The sequence below is a fragment of the Octopus sinensis genome, linkage group LG11 (genome assembly GCF_006345805.1).
Source record: "Octopus sinensis linkage group LG11, ASM634580v1, whole genome shotgun sequence".
Taxonomy (NCBI): Eukaryota; Metazoa; Mollusca; class Cephalopoda; order Octopoda; family Octopodidae; genus Octopus; species Octopus sinensis.
The window spans coordinates 1328990-1352440 of record NC_043007.1 but is presented as its reverse complement, the minus strand read 5'-3'; the positions used below and the strand labels follow the sequence as shown (position 1 = coordinate 1352440).

The 23451-nt window shown below is 40.4% G+C and overlaps 1 protein-coding gene across 3 annotated transcripts in view; it reads right to left on the bottom strand.

The window, feature by feature from the left end:
* The window catches only part of LOC115217025 (protein MON2 homolog), a 794357-nt gene that overhangs the window by 758249 nt on the left and 12657 nt on the right, over positions 1-23451 (bottom strand). For all 3 annotated transcript variants that reach the window (XM_036507025.1, XM_029786561.2, XM_036507026.1), the window contains exons 2-6: positions 12077-12270; positions 9431-9497; positions 7049-7176; positions 5793-5924; positions 2523-2655 (exon numbers count right to left, since the gene is read on the bottom strand). In XM_036507025.1, coding sequence (XP_036362918.1) covers positions 2523-2655; positions 5793-5924; positions 7049-7176; positions 9431-9497; positions 12077-12202 — 586 coding nt within the window. In that variant the 5' untranslated portion in view covers positions 12203-12270. The remainder of the gene's footprint in view (positions 1-2522; positions 2656-5792; positions 5925-7048; positions 7177-9430; positions 9498-12076; positions 12271-23451) is intronic.

Below are 23451 nucleotides of genomic sequence, written 5' to 3'. Positions count from 1 at the left end.
GTCCTTTTTATTCTTTTCTTTTCTACTCTAGGCACAAGGTCCGGAATTTTTGGGGGGCGGGGGTCCAGTTGATTAGATCAATCCCAGTATGCAACTGGTACTTAATTTACTGACCCCGAAAGGACGAAAAGCAAAGTCGACCTTGGCAGAAAATACCTATTTCTTTACTACCCACAAGGGGCTAAACATAGAAGGGACAAACAAGTACAGACAAATGGATTAAGTCAATTACATCGACCCCAGTGCGTCACTGGTGCTTAATTTATCGACCCCAAAAGGATGAAAGGTAAAGTCGACCTCAGCAGAATTTGAACTCAGAATGCAGTGGCAGACGAAATACCACTAAGCATTTTGCCCAGCGTGCTAAGATTTCTGCCAGCTCGCCACCTTAGTGTGTCCTTTTTATAAAGAGACCAGGGTGGATTCTGAGGAAGATCTAACTGCTATTTCTAACAGAACAAGTGTCCATGTAGAGGCTGGCTTGTTGGCTTGTGTCAGTTATTAGAACAAGTTGTCATCATCATCATTGTTCGACCGTGGTTGAGACAATGGAATTTACCATGCTACACCAGACTTCACGGTCCATCATGGCATTACGGAGGTCCTGTTGCTGGATGCCTGTATCCCTGGAGATTACATCAGGGTAGGAGAGTGTGCACCCTCTGGTATCACGAGCAGAAGGCTTCCAGAGGAGAAGAGTAGAAATCATCTCGTTTTCAGCTCTACAACAATGTCCAACAAACTGGACTCTTCAACCTTTCACGAGAGATGATACAGGTGGAAATTTCCCATATATTTGTACTTTGGTTGTTATGGTTATTGCTGTTGATGAGTGACACAACATCCACCCTGTATGCTCTGTAAAGTGGTTGTCAAATGAACAGAAAATGCATAGGATTCTAGGGCCACTGTATTCAACTTCTCTAGTGTTGGTGACACATAATAAACTGCACCCTAAGCATTCAGTAGTATAGGTTAGCAGCAGGAAGGGCATCCAGCCATACAAACAAAATCAAGTAACACATATGAGCACCGCTCTATGGGAGTAGTGGCTCCCAATATGAAACAACTCAAACCATACTGACCCCACCAACTCATGCCAGTGGCACGTAAAAAGCACCAATGAATCGTGGCCGTTGCCAGCCTCCTCTAGCCCCTGTGCCGTTGGCACGTAAAATTCACCCACTACATTCACGGAGTGGTTGATGTTTGGAAGGGCATCCAGCTGTAGAAACACTGCCAGATCAGACTGGAGCCTGGTGCATCCTCCTGGCTTCCCAGACCCTGGTCAAACCGTCCAACCCATGCTAGCATGGAAAACAGACGTTAAACGATGATGATGATGTTTGATCCCAGTTTGTGACAGCACCCTAGCTAAATGTTTTCCACCATAACCATGGTTTAACCAAAGTCTTCTGAACAAAACTAAGTAGGTGGAAACTGTGAGGAAGCCCATCACAGGAATCATTGATGCCTTTTAATAATAGACAAGATCCATCACACATTTAAACTCTGTGTTGCAAGTATCTGGGCCATGTCCCCCAACTTCTTCCTCACACCAATCCCAGAGACTCTGAAAAGGGCCACAGATGCTGGCTGCCCCATCTTTTCCCCAGCTATTAGAATAAGATGTCATTCACCTCTGTTTCAATGGCTGGGTTTTCATTCTATTGCCAACCACATTAGAGTGTACTGGATGCATTTTTTTCTGCTTGTTTTCGTACCAACATTAAAGATGCTGAATAAAGGGACCCCAGAACCCAATGCATTCTCTCTTCGTTTGCCATCCACTTTACACAATGTTCTGGGTGGTATTTGTTGTGTTACCAACATCGATTGTTTCACTCACCAGCAGCAGCAGCAACAGAGTGGAGGCGCAATGGCCCAGTGGTTAGGGCAGCAGACTCACGGTTGGAGGATCGTGGTTTCGATTCCCAGACCAAGCGTTGCATGTGTTTATTGAGCGAAAACACCTAAAGCTCCACGAGACTCCGGCAGGAGGTGGTGGCGACCCCTGTTGTACTCTTTCGCTCCAACATTCTCTCACTCTTTCTCCCTGTTTCTTGTCCCCGACATCCTACACAACCACTGAGCCTGGATGCGCATTCATCCATCCGTCAATGTCTCGGTGTTGGGGGTTGACCTGCTTTCTCTTCTGCGGGTCTTACGAATAGCAAAGTACCACGGTTCGGACTTCTCCCACTATTGGGACAAAGACCGCTTTGCTCAACAAACAAACAAACAGCAGCAACAAAAGGAGAAAATAATAAGCATGGGTGTGGCTGTGTGGTTAAGAACCTTGCTTCCCAACCATATATGTGTGTGTGTGTGTGTTTGGGTTGTATTTGTGTGTGTGTGTGTGTCCCACTGTGCTTGGAAACCAATATTGGATTGTTTACCTCCCCTTCAACTTAGCAGTTTGGCAAAAGAGACTGATAGAAAAAGAAAACAGAAAAAAAAAACAAGTGCCACAGTCAAATGGCTAAGACATGTAAATGCGTAAAAGTAGAAACGATAATCACCTTTGGTGGACTGGTTATCCTCAATGACCACTCTCTCAAACACAACGTTGACCAGTTGTTTGATGGTGGCTGCAGCAGTATTTATGGTTGTACTGTCTTTGGTGAAATGTAGTCGGAAACACAACACAAGGGCCTGCAAAAGAGAGAAAACAGAAGTTAGGGGACTGCAAGAATCATTGCTTGAGGGTCCGAAAAGAATGCTTTGCGGTATTTGTTCCAATTCTTTGACTTCTGGGTTCATGTCTTGCCTCTAACCCTTCTGGGGTGAGTCATAAAAAAAATAAGGTACCAAGTCCAGGGGTTGATGTAATTGATTGACTTCTCTTCTCAAGACTGCTGGCCTTGTACCAAAATCAGAAACAAAAGATGGTGAGCTAGCAGAACCATTAGCACATTGGACCAGGCTCCAATCCATTGCACCAAGATCCAATCTCATCTGGCAAGGTTACTACAACTGGATGCCCTTCCTAACGCCAACCACTCCAAGAGTGTAGTTGGTGCTTTTTACATTCCACCAGCATGGGGGCCAGTCAGGCGACACTGGCATCGACCATATTCAGATGGTGCTTTTTTTACATGCCACTGGCACAGAAGCCAGTCAGGTGGGCCTGGCATCGACCACGTTTGGATGGTGCTTTTTACATGTCACTGGCATGGGAGCCAGTCAGGCAGCACTGGCACCGACCACATTCGGATAGTGCTTTTTACATGCCACTGGCACAGGAGCCAGTCGGGAGCCACTGGCATCGCCCTGGGTTTAAACTTCTCCGAGGTTGACTTGGCTATCCTCCTTTCAGGATCATTAAAATGAGTAGCAGTTGATGTAATCAATATACACACTACTCTGAAATTGCTGACCTAGTGCCAAAATAACCAGGAAGTTAACTCTGCGATGGACTGGAATCCTATCCAGTGAGGGGAGTGTTGTGATCCAATCACTTACACACCATAAAACCAGCTTAAGCTCCAGCCTTAGTAGTCCTAGGGTTCACGAAAACAATCATGATTATCTACCATATATCGTCCAATGTGTCATGTCCTTCCTACTTCAAGATAGAAGCATGTGATTTAAGGAAGATTTGACTGCCGTTTCTATCAAGATATTACTGAAATGTATCTGGAACAGTGCTGTTGCTATGTCCACAATGGAGTACTGCTTCCACATCTTTGGTTGCAAGTTTCAAACAGGCCGTTTAGTGGTTCACTGCTTTTACAGTAGTGAGAGAGTCGAGGGAGTATCTAGGCAATACAGGCAGAACAATTATCACAGAAGGGTTTCCTTTGTTTTGCTTACTTTTCAATGGTTTATCGTTTTTCCTATTAATGTTTCTATTTTGAGTTGATACAAGTTACTAAATGGTATAGACATACATACATACATACATATATATATATATATATATATATATATATAGAGAGAGAGAGAGAGAGAGAGAGAGAGAGAGTGAGAAACTTAAATTTATACAATGCACAGGCACATATGTATGTGTATATATATATATATATATATATATATATGTGTGTATGTGTGTGTGTGTGTGTGTATATATATATATATATATATATATATATAATTACATCATATATACACACAAAACATACGTGGTAGTGAATAGCTATGATTAGGAATGCAAACAGCATGGGAGGTACCAATTAAACAAGCCAGCCTTTGATTATTTACACCAGGCCATTGTTAATTTATTGATCTGGGGAGTTGGCAGAAGGGGGGAGGTGGTGACTTGGTAAAAATACAGCAGCATTGTAAGATAGAGATCAACTGATCAATGATTGATGTATTGCCAATAAAACATCTCTCTGCCAAAATCAAGAGCTTCTATGAGATCACTTGACCTGCTGGAAATAGTAACTAAATCTCTCAAATCACTCAGATCATCTTGACATCAAAAAAAAAAAACAGAACACATTCAATCATGTTGTCCAAGATACACTAGGGTTGGGAAAAAATGATGAGATGGACATAACACAATTACTGCATGGATGGATCTCATCTACCAAATCCACTCACAAGGCTTTGGTCAACCCGAGGCTATCATAGAAGACATTTGCCCAAGGTTCCACGCAGTGGGGCTGAACACGGAACCATGTGGTTCGTAAGCAAGCTACTTACCACACAGCCTTCTTACGCCTTCATTCCTTCGTTATTCATTTTTTTTTTTATTAGTTTCCACCTTTTGGTTGGTGGTGGTGGTTGCTGTTGCTGTTGAGTGAACGGTCTTCGTCCCAGAGCTCGCAAGATGGGAGAAGTCCGAAACGTGGTCCTTTGCTATCCATGAGACCCGCAGAAGAGAAAGCAGGTCAACCCACGACACCATGACCATCGACGGATGGATGAATGTGCATCCAGGCTCAGCGGTTGCGTAGGAAATCGGGGACAAGAAACAGGAAGAAAGAGTGAGAGAAAGTTGGAGCGAAAGAGTACAGCAGGGATCACCACCACCCCCTGCCGGAGCCTCGTGGAGCTTTAGGTGTTTTTCGCTCAATAAACACACACAATGCTTGGTCTGGGAATTGAAACTGCGATCCTCCAACCGCGAGTCAGCTGCCCTAACCATTGGGCCATTGCGCCTCCACGGTGGTGATGGTGGAGGGTGCCATTTTGATACTTGTCCTGGGTGCCATTTACCCTAGCTATGCCCTTGGTTATGTCCATGGTTATGTCTGTACCCTTTATGTTAATTTTACTAAATCATGCCCCACTTACAGTAACACCTCAGTGTAGAAAGGTCTAAAACAGTGTATGTACTGTGTATGGACCTGCTCTCTTAATCTCTATATATATAAACGGCAGAATGTCTGTCTGTGTGTGTGTGTATATCCTTTATACAAATCCACAATTTTTCAGTTAGAGGGCTCGCACTTTCTATGGTCATTCAAAACCGTCCAAGGGTGGTCGTGCACATCTTTACATTTCCCCAGTCACCCGCAAAGCCATTAAAAAATCAATAGAAGTGACATTTTTGTGAATTTTCTAACCAAAACCCAATCAAAATGCCTGAAACTTGATACGCCAATTGAATGCCAGCTAGCTGTATGTGATTGGTCGGAGATTTGGACAGAACTCTCGTGTATGTGTGCACGCACGCAGCTGTATATGCATGCACTAGCAGTATGACCGGGGAGGATGTGGTACTGAAGAAGAAGCAAAAATTCCTGAAATATGGATATACACCATTGCTGGGTCATAGTGCTAGTAGTAAATAATAAATCAGCAACAAAACTTTTATAGAAGCAACGAGAAAGTTTTTTTACCTTTGCTAAATGATCGTGTTGAACAACTGAATTGGTGGTAATAAGAAGCAGAGCTGTCTGTAGAACTTTTAATTCTTCGGTTCCAGTCTCCATCAGTAACCAAAGCATATTAATGATGCTTTCTGCTGCAGGCTAGAATCGAGATCAAATAAAAAAACATTTTATTTTTCATTAAAATACTGTTGAAAGACATTGTTGTAATTAACCATTCTCGGTACCGCAAGAGATAATCTATCTTTATGCGCTAATATATAAAATTGGAATGTCTAATTGTGTTACACCACTATATTCAGTAGCTATTTAAGTAAGATGTTAGTGGATGGTTGTTGGGGAGGATGTGGTACTGATGAAGAAGCAAAAATTCCTGAAATGTGGATATACACCAATTACTTATATTTGTCATTGATTGCATTGTTTACATGGACATATTCATATACAAAACATCACAACTTTCAGTGCTGACTCTAATTTCTATAGAAAATCTGTAGAAATATCTTTAAAAGGTAATATAATGATTCTTTTACTTGTTTCAGTCATTTGGATAAATTGACTTTAATTAAAATCTTCCATCAAAATTTCATGCTAATTTGTTCCAATTATCAACTTAATAATGACAAAGTTATTTCACTAAACTGTTCTTTCTTTTCAAAATGAACAGAAACAAACGCAAAGCAACAACATAAATTTGAATTAATAGGAAAGCACAAAAGAGAATGCCACGGGTTTTTCTCAGGAATAACAGTAAAACATAAACACACACATACTACAGTCATCATCATCATCATCTTTTAACATCCCTAGCATGGGTGGGACGGTGCCACAAGAGCCAGCCAGGCCAAAGCCTGCACCAGACTTCCATGACTGTTTTATCAGGATTTTTACAGCTGGATGCCTTTCTGAACACCAACCACTTTACAATGTGGACTGAGTTCTTTTAAGTGGCACCTGCACTGACAGGGTCACCAAGTACTCGCAAGACAAAAACTTTAAGAGGGGAAGAGGCATTGGAGGAGGTGATGATGTAAAGGTTATAATGAGACAGATACAGGTGCCTTGCTGTAGAGGAAGTACAGGGTTACCTGGCCAGAGAGAGAAAGGATCAGGAATGAGCAGTATAAAAAAGTATTATTTTCCACTCTGACCACTGACTCCAAATAAAGAACATGTCAGGGGGTTCTCTTAAGACTTATGGTAACATATAAACAAATTTATGTTAGCGATAACAAAGGAAAATAATAGAAGATCATTAAACTTACCTGAGCGACAACCTCATGAGAAATTAGTTTTTGTATAGAAGACAATCCAATCTGCACTAGCTTTGAATGCTTTGTTTCACATCCCATAATAAATGGCCGCACCAAATCTGTACTGACAGATTGTAAACCTGCAAAAGGAATGGTAAAACGCAAAACACCTTGGATAAGTTTCAAAAGATGTAAAGTTGTGAGGTTACAAAGTTTGCTTGGCAACTCTATGGTTTCAGACTTGGTCTCACCGTGTGGCATCTTGGACACATGTCTTCAATTATAGCCTCAGGCTGACCAATGTCTCGTGATAGAAACTGTATTGATGCCCCCAAGTAAAATCATAGCTATCATCATCATCATTGTTCGACCGTGGTCAAGACAATGGGATTTACCATGCTACGCCAGACTTCACAGTCCATCATGGCATTACGGAGGTCCTGTTGCTGGATGCCTGTATCCCTGGAGATAACATCAGGGTAGGAGAGTGTGTGCCCTCTGGTATCGCGAGTAGATGGCTTCCAGAGAAGAGTAGAAATTACTTCTTTTTCAGCTCTACAACAATGTCCAGCAAACTGGACGCTCCTACCTTTCACAGGAGATGACACAGGTGGTAGTTTCCATATATTTGCATTTTGGTTGATGGCACTTCCACAAGAGATTTTGAGCTCTCATAAGGAGGCGAGTGTAGGTTCCATCCAACCGCCTCTCAAGCTTCTTTGATAACGTCCAGGTTTCTGAGCCATTTAGTAGGATTGGTTCGGCTGTGGCTTTGAAGATTTCAAGTTTGAAGTCTCTACTTAGATTTGATGACCAGATCTTATGCATGTCATTACAGGATGACCAGTTAGAAAGTCTTTTCCAGATGATGATATGTATGACCCAAGATATTTGTAATCAGAAACCATATTTAAGGGTGCATTGTTGAGAGTATGGATGATGCAATCACTGTTGGACAGGCACTTGTTTATGTATTCAGTTTTGGCCTCATTGAGGTAAAGACCTACATAGCTATGGCTGGTGCTGGTGACACATAAAAGCACTCATGTTGGTGACATGTAGAAGCACCTGTACTTGTGACACATGAAAGGAACCCACTACACTCTTGGAGTGGTTGATGTTAGGAAGGGCATCCAGCTGTAGAAACCAATCCAGAGTCAGACTGAATCCTGGTGCAGCTCCCCAGCTTGCCAGTTTTCAGTCAAACCGTCCAACCCATGACAGCATGGAAAGCAGACGCTAAACAATGATGATGACGCATAAACATCATCATCATCTAATGTCTATTTTCCAAGCTGGCATGGGTTGGATGGTTTGACCGGACCTGGTAAGACCAGGGGCTACACCAGGTTCCATTGTCTGTTCTGGCAGGCTTTCTATGATTGGATGCCCTTTTTCTAACACAGACTACATCACAGAGTGTACCAGGTGCATTTAACATTGGTACCAGTATGAGTGGTACAATATATATATATATATATATATATATATAAAGTATGGGGGTTTAGTTCACAGGTGATCTAAACGATTAGGTATGCTAGGTAAGTGCTGTAATAGATTACTGGGGCTCCATTGCGGATCATGTAGCTGCAGTTCACTCAACTTTAAAAGGGTGACCCTGCGATGGACCAGCTCCCTGTTGGCCTGCCCACCTGGCCAGCAGAGTGGCATATTTCAAAGGCTGAAATAATGCAAAGCAAATTGCAGCAGGTAATATCTAACAGCATCCAATAGTCTGGTCAATCACATGTGATCACATGATGTGTGAGTCTGTGTGTGTGTGTATGTACACACACATGGTTCCAGGTTCAGTCCCAATGTATGGCACCTTCAGCAAGTGTCTTCTACTATAGCCTCATGAGTGGATTTGGTAGATGGAAACTGAAAGAAGCCCATCATATATATATGTATGTATGTATTTGTGTGTCTGTGTTTGTCCCCCCGATCATCACTTGATAACCGATATTGGTGTGTTTACATCCCAGTAACTTAGCAGTTCGGCTTAAAGAGAACCGATAGAATAAGTACTAGGCTTACAAAGAATAAGTCCTGGGAGTTGATTTGTTCGACTAAAGGCAGTGCTCCAGCATGGCCACAGTCAAATGACTGAAACAAGTAAAACAATAAAAAAATATACGCGCATGTGTGTGTGTGTGTGTGTGAGTGTGTGTGTGTGTGTATGTGTGTGTAGGGCAGAGGCTTCCGACAAGATTTGTGACTGAAAGATAGTATTAACAAAGTAAAAGCCATTGATAATAATTTCCTTTTGTTCAGTCTGAATCTCAGCTGCAAAGCTAGCACCAAGTAACAATGAGATGCACATATATGTGCAAGAAAAGTGTGCATTTAATTTACAAGGAGCAATTCAAGGGATCAGTGTTTAAAACTGCTTACCTGGGATGATTTCATTTTCATTCCGATTGACAATAGTTCGAACTTTAAGGAGAGCAGTCTCAGAATGCTAAGAGAAAATATTAATTAGAAAAGGAAAATGACTGTAATGAAAGGTTGTATAATAAAAACGAGAGATTATATATACATATTTTGTAGCTCTCTAAATATATGACTGTGCATAAGCAAATGTATATAAATGAAAGAGAGTATTAATGCATGTATGCACATAAGCAAAATGCACATAATGTATTTAAGGTGGTGAGCTGGCGGAACCGTTAGCACACCTAACAGAATCGTTAGCACACCTGGTAGAATCGTTAGCACACCTGGCAGAATCGTTAGCACACCTGGCAGAATTGTTAGCACACCTGGCAGAATCGTTAGCACACCTGGCAGAATTGTTAGCACACCTGGCAGAATCGTTACCACAACTGGCAGAATCGTTAGCACACCTGGCCGAATCGTTACCACACCTGGCAGAATCATTACCCCACCTAGCCGAATCGTTAGCACACCTGGCAGAATCGTTACCACACCTGGCAGAATTGTTACCACACCTGGCAAAATGCTTAGCAGCATTTCATCTTGTCTTTATGTTCTGAGTTCAAATTCTGCCATGGTTGACTTTGCCTTTCATCCTTTTGGAGTCAATAAAATGTAATCAACTTAACCCGCTCCCCATTAATTACTGGCCTTGTGCCAAAATTTGAAACCCATGTATTTAATGGATGTAATAAACAAAGAATAATTTTTACAATATGAAATACAAATCAAAATAACTATAAAATACAAGCTAAATCTTAAACACCAAATATCCTTGCTTGGCTTAGTTCAGCAAGGACTGTCATGGTTGGGTGCCAGAGCCTGGTTCTTTACTAGTATTTTTGTATCCATTTCTTGATGATAGCCAACCATCTTTTTCTCTGTCCACCTCTTCTCCTTTCCCTCTTTAAGGTTCCTGGAAGATTAGTCCATACAAGACCAGTGGAGTTAGTGGCCATCTCAGTGGCCACTCCAGTGGCCATTTCGGTGGCCACTGAGATGGCCACACCATCTCAGTTTTCTTTCCTTCAATAAGATGCTGAATGGTTTTGCAAAATTGCTCGTTTGTGATGCGATGCAAGAATGAGAAGTCTAAGATTTTGTGGTGACATTCCATTTCCAGAGCCTGTATCTTTCTTTGTATTTCTTCTTTAAAACTAATCCTCAACCCTTCTCTGATCACCAGGATGAGAGAGAGACATGGTTCCATCCTTCTCATCACACAGTCACTGCTTCATTATTTTTATTCCATAAACACTTCTATGACTGTCGCTCTACCAAACTTTTTCTCTTGTACATCATCATCATCATCATCATCGTTTAACGTCCGTTTTCCGCGCTAGCACGGGTTCTCACCGATATACTCTCTTTCAAACTTCAAACCCCTTCACATCACCAGGACATGGCTTATTTATTTCTGTTTTGTAAATAATTCCACGGCCACTGTCCTGTTGCACTTTCGTGTCCTAATCCTCCTCTAAAGGTTACTAATCCAGTCACTCACCTTTCTACTAATCCTCATTCTTTCACAAGTTTTGAGCCCCTTTTGTAAGAAGCGTTTCTACTCTTGTAGTTGCTTTCCTCAAACACCTGTGTTATGGGGCTCTCTTCAGTGTCCCCTTATGTCACTAAGTCATGTGTGTTGTCAATACACATCATCTAAAAGGTGGCGAGCTGGCAGAATCGTTAGCACACCAGGCAAAAATGCTTAGTGGTATTTAGTCTGCCATTATGTTGTGAGTTCAAATTCCACCGAGGTCGACTTTGCCTTTCATCCTTTCGGGATTGATAATATAAGTGCGAATTGTGCACTGGGATCAATGTAATCGACTTAATCCGTTTGTCTGTCCTTGTTTGTCCTCTCTGTGTTTAGCCCCTTGTGGGTAGTAAAGAAATAGGTATTTCGTCTGCTGCTACGTTCTGAGTTCAAATTCCGCCAAGGTTGACTTTGCCTTTCATCCTTTCGGGGTCGATTAAATAAGTACCAGTTACGCACTGGGGTTGATGTAATTGACTTAGTCCCTTTGTCTGTCATTGTTTGTCCCCTCTATGTTTAGCCGCTTGTGGGCAATAGAGAATTAAATACACATCGTCTACAAGAAGCTGTTCTTCATAAGCATATTCCCGTTTAAATCTGCCAGAACATGTTTAGAATAAATAAATACATTATCATTTTCACTCTCGCTGTTTTCTGTGCTTCTCATAATTTACCATCAACTTAACAGATATCGTATGTCAGCAAATAATCTTTTAACTGAATTCTATAAACAAGAACGACCAGGGTTCCTGGGGGGTGGAGTTTGCTTTGAGTGAAGAGACATGAAGGTGTCAAAATACCAGCGTCTCAAAGAAACCCCTATGTCACTGAATCGCATGTCCTGTCAACACACATCATACGAAGGGTAAAGTTGTTCTTTAAAGGTGAAATACAACAGCACTAAGACTATTCCCATGTGAATCTGCCAAAACATATCGAGAATGAAAAATATACATCAGTGTAGGTGAAAAATTATAAAAGAAAAACAAAAAGGAAAATAAAGAAAGAAAAATATCAATCGATTATATTAACAAAAAAAAAAAAAGGCTGGAAGAAAACATAAATACCTCTTTAACACTGGGGAATTTTCTTTTGGCCTCAGAAGACAACTGCCGAAGATCTGTTTGTAAGGTGTCCAGAAGTTTTTTAGCCAAGATAGGGGCTAATGCGTGAGAATGTCCTTGGTGAAACATGGTAAGAGTTTCACTTGGCTAACTTAACAAACCTTCTGATGACAGTTATACCATTAACTTGTGCAGGCCTAACGAAATAGAAATAACAAATATAATTAGCTTTATGAAAGATTTTTAAAACAAATACAGAATATATATTTCAATGAAACATCATCATCACCACCACCACCATCATTTCATGCTTGTTTAAGAAGCTGTCATGGGTTGGTCAGTTCAATAGGATCCAGAAAGTTGAAGGTCCACATCTTGCTCCAATGTCTCCATTCTGGTTGTGGTTACTAGAGTCGGATGCCCTTCCTAACAGTGGCCACTCTCTACATAGTGTGCTGGGTACATTTTTTTGTGGCACCAGCACTACAGATATTGATGTGGAGGCGCAATGGCCCAGTGGTTAGGGCAGCGGACTCGCGGTCGGAGGATCGCGGTTTCGATTCCCAGACCGGGCGTTGTGAGTGTTTATTGAGCGAAAACACCTAAAAGCTCCACGAGGCTCCAGCAGGGGATTGTGGTGATCCCTGCTGTACTCTTTCATCACAACTTTCTCTCACTCTTATTTTCTGTTTCTGTTGTACCTGTATTTCAAAGGGCCGGCCTTGTCACTCTCTGTGTCACGCTGAATATCCCCGAGAACTACGTTAAGGGGTACACATGTCTGTGGAGTGCTCAGCCACTTACACGTTAATTTCACGAGCAGGCTGTTCCGTTGATCGGATCAACCGGAACCCTCGTTGTCGTAACCGACGGAGTGCTTCCATCCATAGATATTGATAGACTGATAGAATAAGTACTAGGCTTACAAAGAATAAGTCCTGGGGTTGATTTGTTCGACTAAAGGCGGTGCTCCAGCATGGCCGCAGTCAAAATGACTGAAACAAATAAAATAATAAAAGTGTAAATAACTATGTACCCCCCCCTGCACACACACACACACACACACACACAGCTTCCAATGATTTTGGAGAGAGCAGATTCCCTGCTCAATCAAACCATTGCAAAGAAACATGTTGGAAAGGAAGATAACTAAAGCTACATGGGATAATATTGTAATAGGAAGCATGATGGATGACAACAGATGGGATGGGCATGACTGGAAGGCTTTTCCTCATCCAACCCAGAGCGAAATAACAAGAACAATAACAACAAACACAATGATTATGGTATGGCATGAGAGAAAAACAGAGACAGGAATAGAGAGAGACAAAGAGACAAAGAGAGACAGAGAGAGAGAGCCAGACAGACAGACAGAGAAAGAGAGAGACAGACAAAGAGAAACAGAGAGAGAGAGGAAAAAAGAGATAGACAGGCAGAGAAAGAGAGGAAAAGAGAGACAGACAGACAGCAAGAACAGAGAAGCTAGAAATAATGTCTCGCAGTAAAAACTCTAACTAAAGCAAGCCATGGTTCTATTGCGTTTTCAAAGCTTGATGCCATTCTGTAAAAGGTCAAAGCAATCTTTTGTCACCAAATATAGAACTCTGGACATTGAAAAGCAAAGGGAAACTGAAAACAAACAACCAACCAAAAGTAGAAAAAAAAACACCACTCTATTAAATATTGTTCTTTTCTTTCTTCTGAAGTTTCTTTGCTCTAAGTTCACAGTGGAATACAACATGTGAACTGTGATACAAGTTGTCTATAACAGAGGAATACAACACATGCTCTGTGACACATATTAGCAATGTTAGACAGAAGAATGCATCGAAGCCTTCTTCAGAAGAGATGACAACCAAGAAGAATATGTGTTCCACCCCCATGCAGTTGTGGCAGTGAAACGAAAGTGAAACCAGTTGTTGCCCCACCCTGCCATCCGAAAAATCCATCCACCCAAAAAAGATTGCTACAGCGATATCATACAGTTGTGATATGTAGGGAGAGGGAAAAAATGAGGGCTGATCATATGTGGAGAATAAGAAGAAGCAGTCACCAACTCTTGTGGAACCTACACAAGACAATAGGGGTCAACCGTGGAAGGGAAAGTAAATGAAAGAATCAGGGCATATGTGGAGCTTTGATAATACTGTCAGTTAACATGACACGTCTTTTCAAGCACAACAAGGCAGGCAAAATGGTTATCATTATTTCAGCTATCTTTACATTCTGAATTCAAATTCTGCCAAGGTCGACTTTGCCTTTCATCCTTTCAGGGTCGATAAATTAAGTACCAATTGCATACTGGGGTCGATGTAATCGACTGGCCCCACCTCCCCAAAATTTTGGGCCTTGTGCCTAGAGTAGAAAAGATTATTTATCAACCAAAGGCAGCGAGCTGGCAGAAACGTTAGCATGCCAGGCGAAATGCTTTGCGGTATTTCATCTGTCTTTACGTGCTGAGTTCAAATTCCGCCGAGGTCAACTTTGCCTTTCATACTTTTGGGGTCGATTAAATAAGTACCAGTTACGCACTGGGGTCGATATAATCGACTTAATCCCTTTGTCTGTCCTTGTTTGTCCTCTCTGTGTTTAGCCCCTTGTGGGTAGTAAAGAAATAGGTATTTCGTCTGTCTTTACGTGCTGAGTTAAAATTCTGCCAAGGTCGACTTTCATTTTTTCAGGGTCGATAAATTAAGTACCAGTTATGCACTGGGGTTCACCTAATTGACTGGCCCCATCCCCAAAAATTTCAGGCCTTGTGCCTAGAGTAGAAAATATTATTTATCAACCAAAGGTGGCAAACTGACAGAAACGTTAGCACTCTGGGTGAAATGCTTTGCAGTATTTTGTTAGTCTTTACTTTCCGAGTTCAAATTCTGCCAAGGTCAACTTTGCCTTTCATCCTTTCAAGGTCACTAAATTAAGTACCAGTTGCATACTGGGGTCAATCTAATCAACTGGCCCCCCCTCCCCAAAAACCTCGGGCTTTGTGCCTAAAGCAGAAAAGAATATTTTTTTCTCCTCCCTCAAAATAAAATGCAGATTTACAATTTTACTTTTGAGGTCCAAATGGAATGAAGTCAATAATAAAATAAAATAAAATAAAATAAAATAAACCTTTTAAATCTTTTACAACTTTCTGAAACTTTTACACTTAAAAAATAAACTGAGACATCAGTTTGCAAAGTTTTTACGCATATTTTATTTTTAATTTATTTTTAGCAAAATTACTTTCTGCTGTATTTTAAAATCTCTTCTTGGCTTCGCGTCAAATTAAACATCTTTAAATGTATATATATTTTTATTTTATTTTCTTTTCATGAAAGACTGGAAACCTCAAAGTGATGACAGAGAACCATCTACTTTAAATATATATCGATGCATATTATAAACTTTCTCTGCTTTAAAGATTAAGGAAATAGTCTTTGACTCCAAGAGTACATATATTATTTTAGTACTTATACAATTTATACGACGACAACAAAAATACACACACACAAAAATAACAAGGACTCTGCATTATAAAAAAAAATATAGGACACAGGCATTATGCCAGATGCCAGACAACTTCGTAGTAGTGTGTGTGGGTTTTAAAACACTATCAAACTATCAACAACATCAGCCAGAATGAAGCTGGTAGATTATTATATTTGAAAAATATTTGAGATGAGCTGAATATGACAGCGTGTGGGTTAAAATAACAAGAACATCAAGCAGAATGAAGAAGGAAATTATAAGGTCTGAAATGCATTTTATTCGTTTTATTCGATGGGTCAAAAATATTGTCAACATCAAGCAGAATAATGACGGCTAATTACTATCCTTTTATTTGTTTTAGTTATTTGACTGGAGCCATGCTGGAGCTGGTTTGAAATATATTTCAGTTGCGTGGAGCCACAATATTTTTCTAATAATTCAAACTATATGCTTGGAATTTTTTTAGCTATGGCAATTAGAAAAAACAAAATTAAGACTGGAAACGATGAAAGCTAATTAAGTAGTAAATATAACATAGAAAGCATGTAACAGACCATTGATCAGATTTATGAATAAATGAATATAAAAACTTATGTAATAAACGAAGAACAAAAGATAATATAATTTTCCGACTACAACAGATTTTGAGGTCTTTGTTCGATATATTTTTAATATTTTTTTTTTAACATTTGTTTTGTTTTGCTTATTTCATTAAATTCATATATTTGTTCTGCTTCTATATTGAAAACCAAAAAACAAAGAAGATTATTGACACATAAAAAAATACCACCAACACTGAATTAAATACCAAACTATTCACATAATCTTTGTATTCATTCCTTGTCTGGGTATTTGCCCAAAATATAAATGACTACCAAATACCAAGACAAATCTTTATCCAAGTATTTATTCCAACAACATAAGAGAACACTTTCACATTTTCAAGTGCAATTGAGCTGGTTTTTTACTAGAATTTCAACTTAGCACAACACAATCCGAAACTAGGACAATCTTATCCTGTCCAGTGCCCTTATCTCTTGTGTCAATAGTTGCGCAATTCTAAAGCTTTACTCAGCATAACTAAATTTAGGCCAAGTTTTGTGGCAAGAGCTTAAAGCAACAATCAACATATTTTTCAATAATTTGGGGCCAATATTTTCAGAGGATGCTAAAACTTATGATAATCTTTTCTCCAGAAACATTCCAGAACTTAATTAACTTAATTAACAATTGAGAAATAACTTGTATGCAAAGGTTAACTTATGTTTAAAATACATAGAACCATCGAAATAAAAAGCACTATCCGAACGTGGCCGATGCCAGCGCCACCTCCTGTGCCAGAGGCACGTAAAAAGCACCATCCGAACATGGCCGATGCCAGCGCCGCCTTGACTAGCTTCTGTGCCGGTGGCACATAAAAAGCACCAACCGATCGTGGCTGCTGCCAGCCTCCCCTGGCACCTGTGCCGGTGGCACGTAAAAAGCACCTACTACACTCGCGGAGTGCATCCAGCTGTAGAAGGGCATCCAGCTGTAGAAACACTGCCAGATCAGACTAGAGCCTGGTCCAGCCTCCTGGCTTCCCAGACCCTGGTCAAACCGTCCAACCCATGCTAGCACGGAAAACGGACGTTAAACAATGATGATGATGATGATAGAACATATATACACATATATATACATATATATTAAGGCTTCTCTGTTCACTAAATAGTAACGTAATATACAAGTTATGAAAACATCCGTGTGATAATCTACTGCAGATAATTAGCTTTAATTGTACAAAGTAATATTATTGTGGTCTGGTGGTTAGGGGGTTGAATTCATGACCATAAGATCATGGTTTCAGTTCCCGAACCAGGCAGTGGACTTCATTCTTGAGCAAAACATTCGATTTCACATTGCCTCAGCCCATTCAGCTGTAAATGAGATCCACACCCTGCACCCAATAACCAGGAAGTTAACCCTGCGATAGTCTGGCATCCTGTGCAGTGGGGAAGTATGTCACCCCAGTCACTTACAAGTGGGTGCTGAAAAGTTCCTTGCTGTAAGTCAGGGGTCTCCAAGGTGGTCGATGGAACTATTCAAGGGGTCGATAAATGCACATCTACTTACTCATTATTATTATTATTTAATTATTTCCTTGTACTTGCCTGGGGGGGGGTGATGAGGAGTCAGGGATTCCATAAAGGGGTCAATGGTCTAAAAAGTTTGGGGACCCCTGCTTTAGGTAAAAGAAAATACAGGAGGATCAGTTAATTATGATTTTAAGCACCAACCAATCGTGGCTGTTGCCAGCCTCCCCTGGCACCTGTGCCAGTGGCATGTAAAAAGCACTCACTACACTTACAGAGTTAGGAAGGGCATCCAGCTGTAGAAACACTGCCAGATCAGACTGGAGCCTGGTGCAGCCTCCTGGCTTCCCAGACCCTGGTCAAACTGTCCAACCCATGCTAGCATGGAAAGCGGATGTTAAACGATGATGATGATATTCCCTTCTCAGATTCATACACTTATTACAGTGGCCCTTAAGTTTTTCTAAACCCTGTAAAAGAACTCGGAAGGTTGGGCCTCCAACCAGGCCTTCAACAATACCCTTAAACCCAGGAACTATTCAGCACCCCCTCATATATGCCTTGCAAACTGGAGTTCAGCTTCAGCCTTATAAGTCCCAGAGCACATGACATAGCTAAGTCTAAATTCATATTGCTGTTTAGAAAAATGTGAATTCCTGTTTACGCTTTCTCGTGTGTGTTTATTACAACGCTGAAAGAAAATATAAACTGTAAGCACTTAGAGAGTGTGGCTGTTAACAACAGTTCCGGATTACATTTGCAAAACAACAACCTCATGTACTATTGTGCTTCCCACAGATATTTCAGACAAACTAAAACCAGGAATAAGATTGTTTGCCAACATAACATGGCAGTCCTGGTTTAGGACAAATGTTGCTGTAATTTAGCCCCAGGAGAGGAGACATTGTCTCTAGCTGGCTAGACGACATGATCTGTGCCATATTTTTTGTATAGCCAGCTGGAGATGATGTCTCCTGGGGCTAAATTACAGCAACATTCATCCTAAACCAGGACTGCCATGTTATGTTGGCAAACAATCTTTACTACAAAGTACTGTTGCTGAATATCTCTCGTTGTGAGATTTACAAATAGCTGACTGGCTCCTATGCTGGTGGCATGTAAAAAGCACCATACAAGCATGGTCGATACCAGCACCGCCTGACTAGCCCTTGTGCCGGTGGCATGTAAAAAGCACCCACTACACTCTTGGAGTGGTTGGTATTAGGAAGGGCATCCAGCTGTTGAAACCATGCCAGATTAGATTGGAGCCTCCTGGCTTGCCAGTCCTCAGTCAAACTGTCCAACCCATGCCAGCATGGAAAGCGGAAGTTAAACAACGAAGAAGAAGAAGAAGAAGAAGAAGAAGAAGAAGAAGAAGAAGAAGAAGAAGAAGAAGAAGAAGAAGAAGAAGAAGAAGAAGAAGAAGAAGAAGAAGAAGAAGAAGAAGAAGAAGAAGAAGAAGAAGAAGAAGAAGAAGAAGAAGAAGAAGAGGAGAAGAAGAAGAAGAAGAAGAAGAAGAAGAAGAAGAAGAAGAAGAAGAAGAAGAAGAAGAAGGCAAGGGTTAACCTGAAACTATGCAAAATGACAAATGCTCAAGATGCCAAGGAATGAGATTGAACTTAAGACCTAGTGGTTGCAAAGTGTACTACTTAACCATTTGGCTACACACTACCTACAGACTATGAAATAAAAGGATAGCAAAAAAACAAAAAAAAAACTATGAAAGAAATCAAGAACATTTTTGTTGACTTGTTCAAAATTCTTGAATTCATCAAAGTTAAAAATGAAAGGCGCTAATTTAAAAGATAACGGTTTCCAGAAAAATAACCTCAATTAAATATATAACCCTTTCTTTTTGAGATTAAAGAATTTAAAACTCAAGTGAATATAACATGAAAGGCTCTATTAAATGAAAATATAAACTATAACCCTTTAGAAGTTTGGCTAACAAGAACGCTTTCATATTAGATTCCTAAAAGAACAATTACTTGCTTCAGTGTGTCTCCCACAGATATTTCAAGCAAAGTAGAAACTACGAATAGAAAGAGAGAGAAAGAGAGAAAATATTGATAAAAAAGCAAAGTTTGTGAATCTTGTGATGTTTGTGTCACCAAAGAAAAACGGAAAAAAAATGTTTTTAATCTGTTCCAAATATTCAGAATTCAGCTCAATTCATGACAAAAGTCTTGATTTATTTTATTTTTATTTTATTTAAAAAAAAAACAAAAGATGCTATAAATAAATATTAAATTAAAATTAGGCGCTTTAGAAGCACGAACCCAAGATGGGAAAATATGTGCAGATCTTAGGTCCGTGCTTCTGAAGAGACTAAATTTAATTTAATGTTTGTTTTGTAATTGAAAATATTAACTATTTACTTAATCACCTGCTACTAATAAACTGATGCTATTTTAAAGAAAACCAAGAGAAAAAGTACAATAACAAAGGAAAATAATAAGAAAAAAATAATAATAAATTGAATAAATGTACTTTAATAAATGATGATTCCAAATTTTTTTCCACAAGGGCAGTTAAGGGGAGGGGAGTAAGTCAATTACATCGACCCCAGTGAGTAACTGGTACTTATTTAATTGACCCTGGAAAGACGAAAGTCAAAGTTGACCTCAGCGGAATTTGAACTCAGAATGTAGCGGCAGATGAAATATATATTTCTTTACTACCCACAAGGGGCTAAACACAAAGAGGACAAACAAGGACAGACAAACGGATTAAGTCGATTATATCGCTCCCAGTGCATAACTGGTACTTAATTTATCGACCCCGAAAGGATGAAAGTCAAAGTCGACCTCGGCGGAATTTGAACTCAGAACATAGTGGCAGACAAAATACCTATTTCTTTACTACCCACAAGGGGCTAAACACAAAGAGGCCAAACAAGGACAGACAAATGGATTAAGTCGATTATATCGACCCCAGTGTGTATCTGGTACTTATTTAATCGACCTCGAAAGGATGAAAGGCAAAGTTGACCTCAGCAGAAATTGAACTCAGAACATAGCAATGGGCTAAATACCACTCAGCATTTAGCCCAGCGTGCTAACGATTCGGCCAGCTCGTCGCCTTATGTACTTTAATAAATATTGCTGACAAACAACAGCAGTAGAATGGTAAAGTGATTTGATATCTCAAAGACCATTTTTGGGATGATAAGGAAAATAATAAAGGGACAAATGCAGGACAGTGAATAAAGGGAACTGTAAGAATGCCAAACTGAATGATTTTGCATTCTGAGTTCAAATCCTGCTGTAACCTATTTAGGTGATCAGTCACTAAGTTTCACCCCACCACATGGCACCTCAGGTGTGTTTTACTAATGTCCACTGATTTGCAAGCACTTGGTTTCAGGATAACTTTTATGGGTACAAGACATTTTAGGCACAACCATTTTGGAGTCACTGATTCAATGATGACTTACTTGACATCTGACATTTTAATATTTCTCTCATTCACTCTCTCCCTACACCCCTCACTCTACCCTATCTCCCCCACTCTCTCTCTCTCTCTCTCTACTCCCTCTCTCCCTCTTTGTTTATGTGTACGAGAAGGAAATTGTTTAAGCCAATTGTGTTCAATTAATAATTGTAATGTCTCTCCCTCTCCTCTTCTCTATCTGTATGTGTGCATTTCGATGAGCACACACGTGTGTGTACATGCATGCACATGCTTGTACGTGTGTGTGTGTGTGTGTGTGTGTGTGTGTGTGTGTGTGTGGCAAAACAGGTTTCATGTCCAGTCACCCAAACCAAGTTACCATCATCCAAACAGCTGTACTCAATCACGTCACTCTAGCCTTATTCCCTCTATCCCACCAAATTCAAAGGCCCTTAAAGGGCCACAGACAATGCTTCCCCTTCTGACTAAAAACTACAACAAAGTAAAAAATAAATATGGCATGGCTGTGTGGACATAGGCGCAGGCGTGGCTGTGTAGTAAGATGCTTGCTTCTCAACCACATGGTTCTGGGTTCAGCCCCACTGCTTGGAACCTTGGGCAAGTGTCTTCATATTCCATAACTTAGCAGTTCAACAAATAGAGGCCATCAAATAAGAACAAAACTTAAAAATGAATACTGAGAAGAACCCATTCCATACAATCAACTGGACCCTTCAAGGCAGTGCACCCAGCATGGCTACATCCCAACAACTAACACCAGCAAAAGAAGAACACAGCAAGGTGGACTACCTACTTACAGCTTGATGGACTGAGCTAGCTCAATGGTGATTAGTCATGGCCATATATATATATATACACTACTGTACCACTGATAGAATACAAACCTATAAACGAGGAACCCTTTGAAAGTAAACTGGTTGCATACTGATACAGCCAGTTCTACACGTGTGTGTGTGTGTGTGTGTGCGTCAGAGAGAGAGACAGGAGATGAGGGGGGAGTGTCATTTGTTAAAGAAATAAATTACTCACAGTCCTCAATAGTAAATGTATATTTAATAGCCAAAACTCATTATCAGAGAATTCACTGAGATGACTAATTACAAAAGAAATAGCGGGAAAATACATATACATACATACATATATATATATATTTACATACACACATACACACACACACAAATACATATATGTACATATATATATATATATATATATATATATATATATATATATATACATACATACATATATATATGTATATATAAATAGATACATGTCTATACATAGATTTACATATACATAGATAGATAGATAGATTGATAGATAGATAGATAAATAGATAGATAAATAGTTAGATAGACAGACAGACACATGGATACATACATACATAGACAGTGAGATAGACAGATAGATAGACTGAGAGAGAGATACATAGTCAGGCAGACAGATATTAATCTTTGAACATGACTCTTAAACATGAGTCAGAGAGTCTTGTAGTTTCATGCATGAAGTACACTGAATCACTTAAAAGAGAAGAAAGTCATGCTTTAGCAAGACATCCCTCACGTGTACACACACACACACCCTTATATGCATTTATGATCCAATGCGGCAGACTTTATGGGGCCAAATCACTCTCATGTCACAGCCTAATATCTTAGAAAAAAGTGACAAAGATATTAGGAACCAAGCTGATAGTCATTTAATGAGACGGTCATACTTTATCAAGGGATTTCACACACACAAATACGGTCATATATGTTTATAGGGTGGAGGCACAATGGCCCAGTGGTTAGGGCATCAGACTCGTGGTTGTAGGATCGCGGTTTCAATTCCCAGACTGGGCGTTGTTTGTGTTTATTGAGCGAAAACACCTAAAGCTCCACGAGGCTCCAGCAGAGGGTGGTGGCAATCCCTGCTGTACTCTTTCGTCACAACTTTCTCTCACTCTTTCTTCTGTTGACCTGCTCGCTTAGCTAGCGAGGTGGCGTCATTTGAAAGGCTAAAACAATGCAAAGCGCATTGTGACCAGCGATGTGTAGCAACATCTGATAGCCTGGTCAGTCACAGGAGGCTGCACCAGGCTCCAGTCTGATCTGGCAGAGTTTCTACAGCTGGATGCCCTCCGTGAGTGTAGTGGGTGCTTTTTACGTGCCACTGGCACAGATGCCAGGAGAGGCTGGCATCAGCCACGATCGGTTGGTGCTTTTTACATGCCACCAGCACGGAAGCCAGTCAGCCTATAAAAAAAAGGAAAACATATAGGCGCAGGAGTGGCTGTGTGGTAAGAAGCTTGCTTACCAACCACACGGTTCCAGGTTCAGTCCCACTGCGTGGCACCTTGGGAAAGTGTCTTCTACTATAGCTTCAGGCCGACCAAAGCCTTGTGAGTGGATTTCGTATCATCATCAT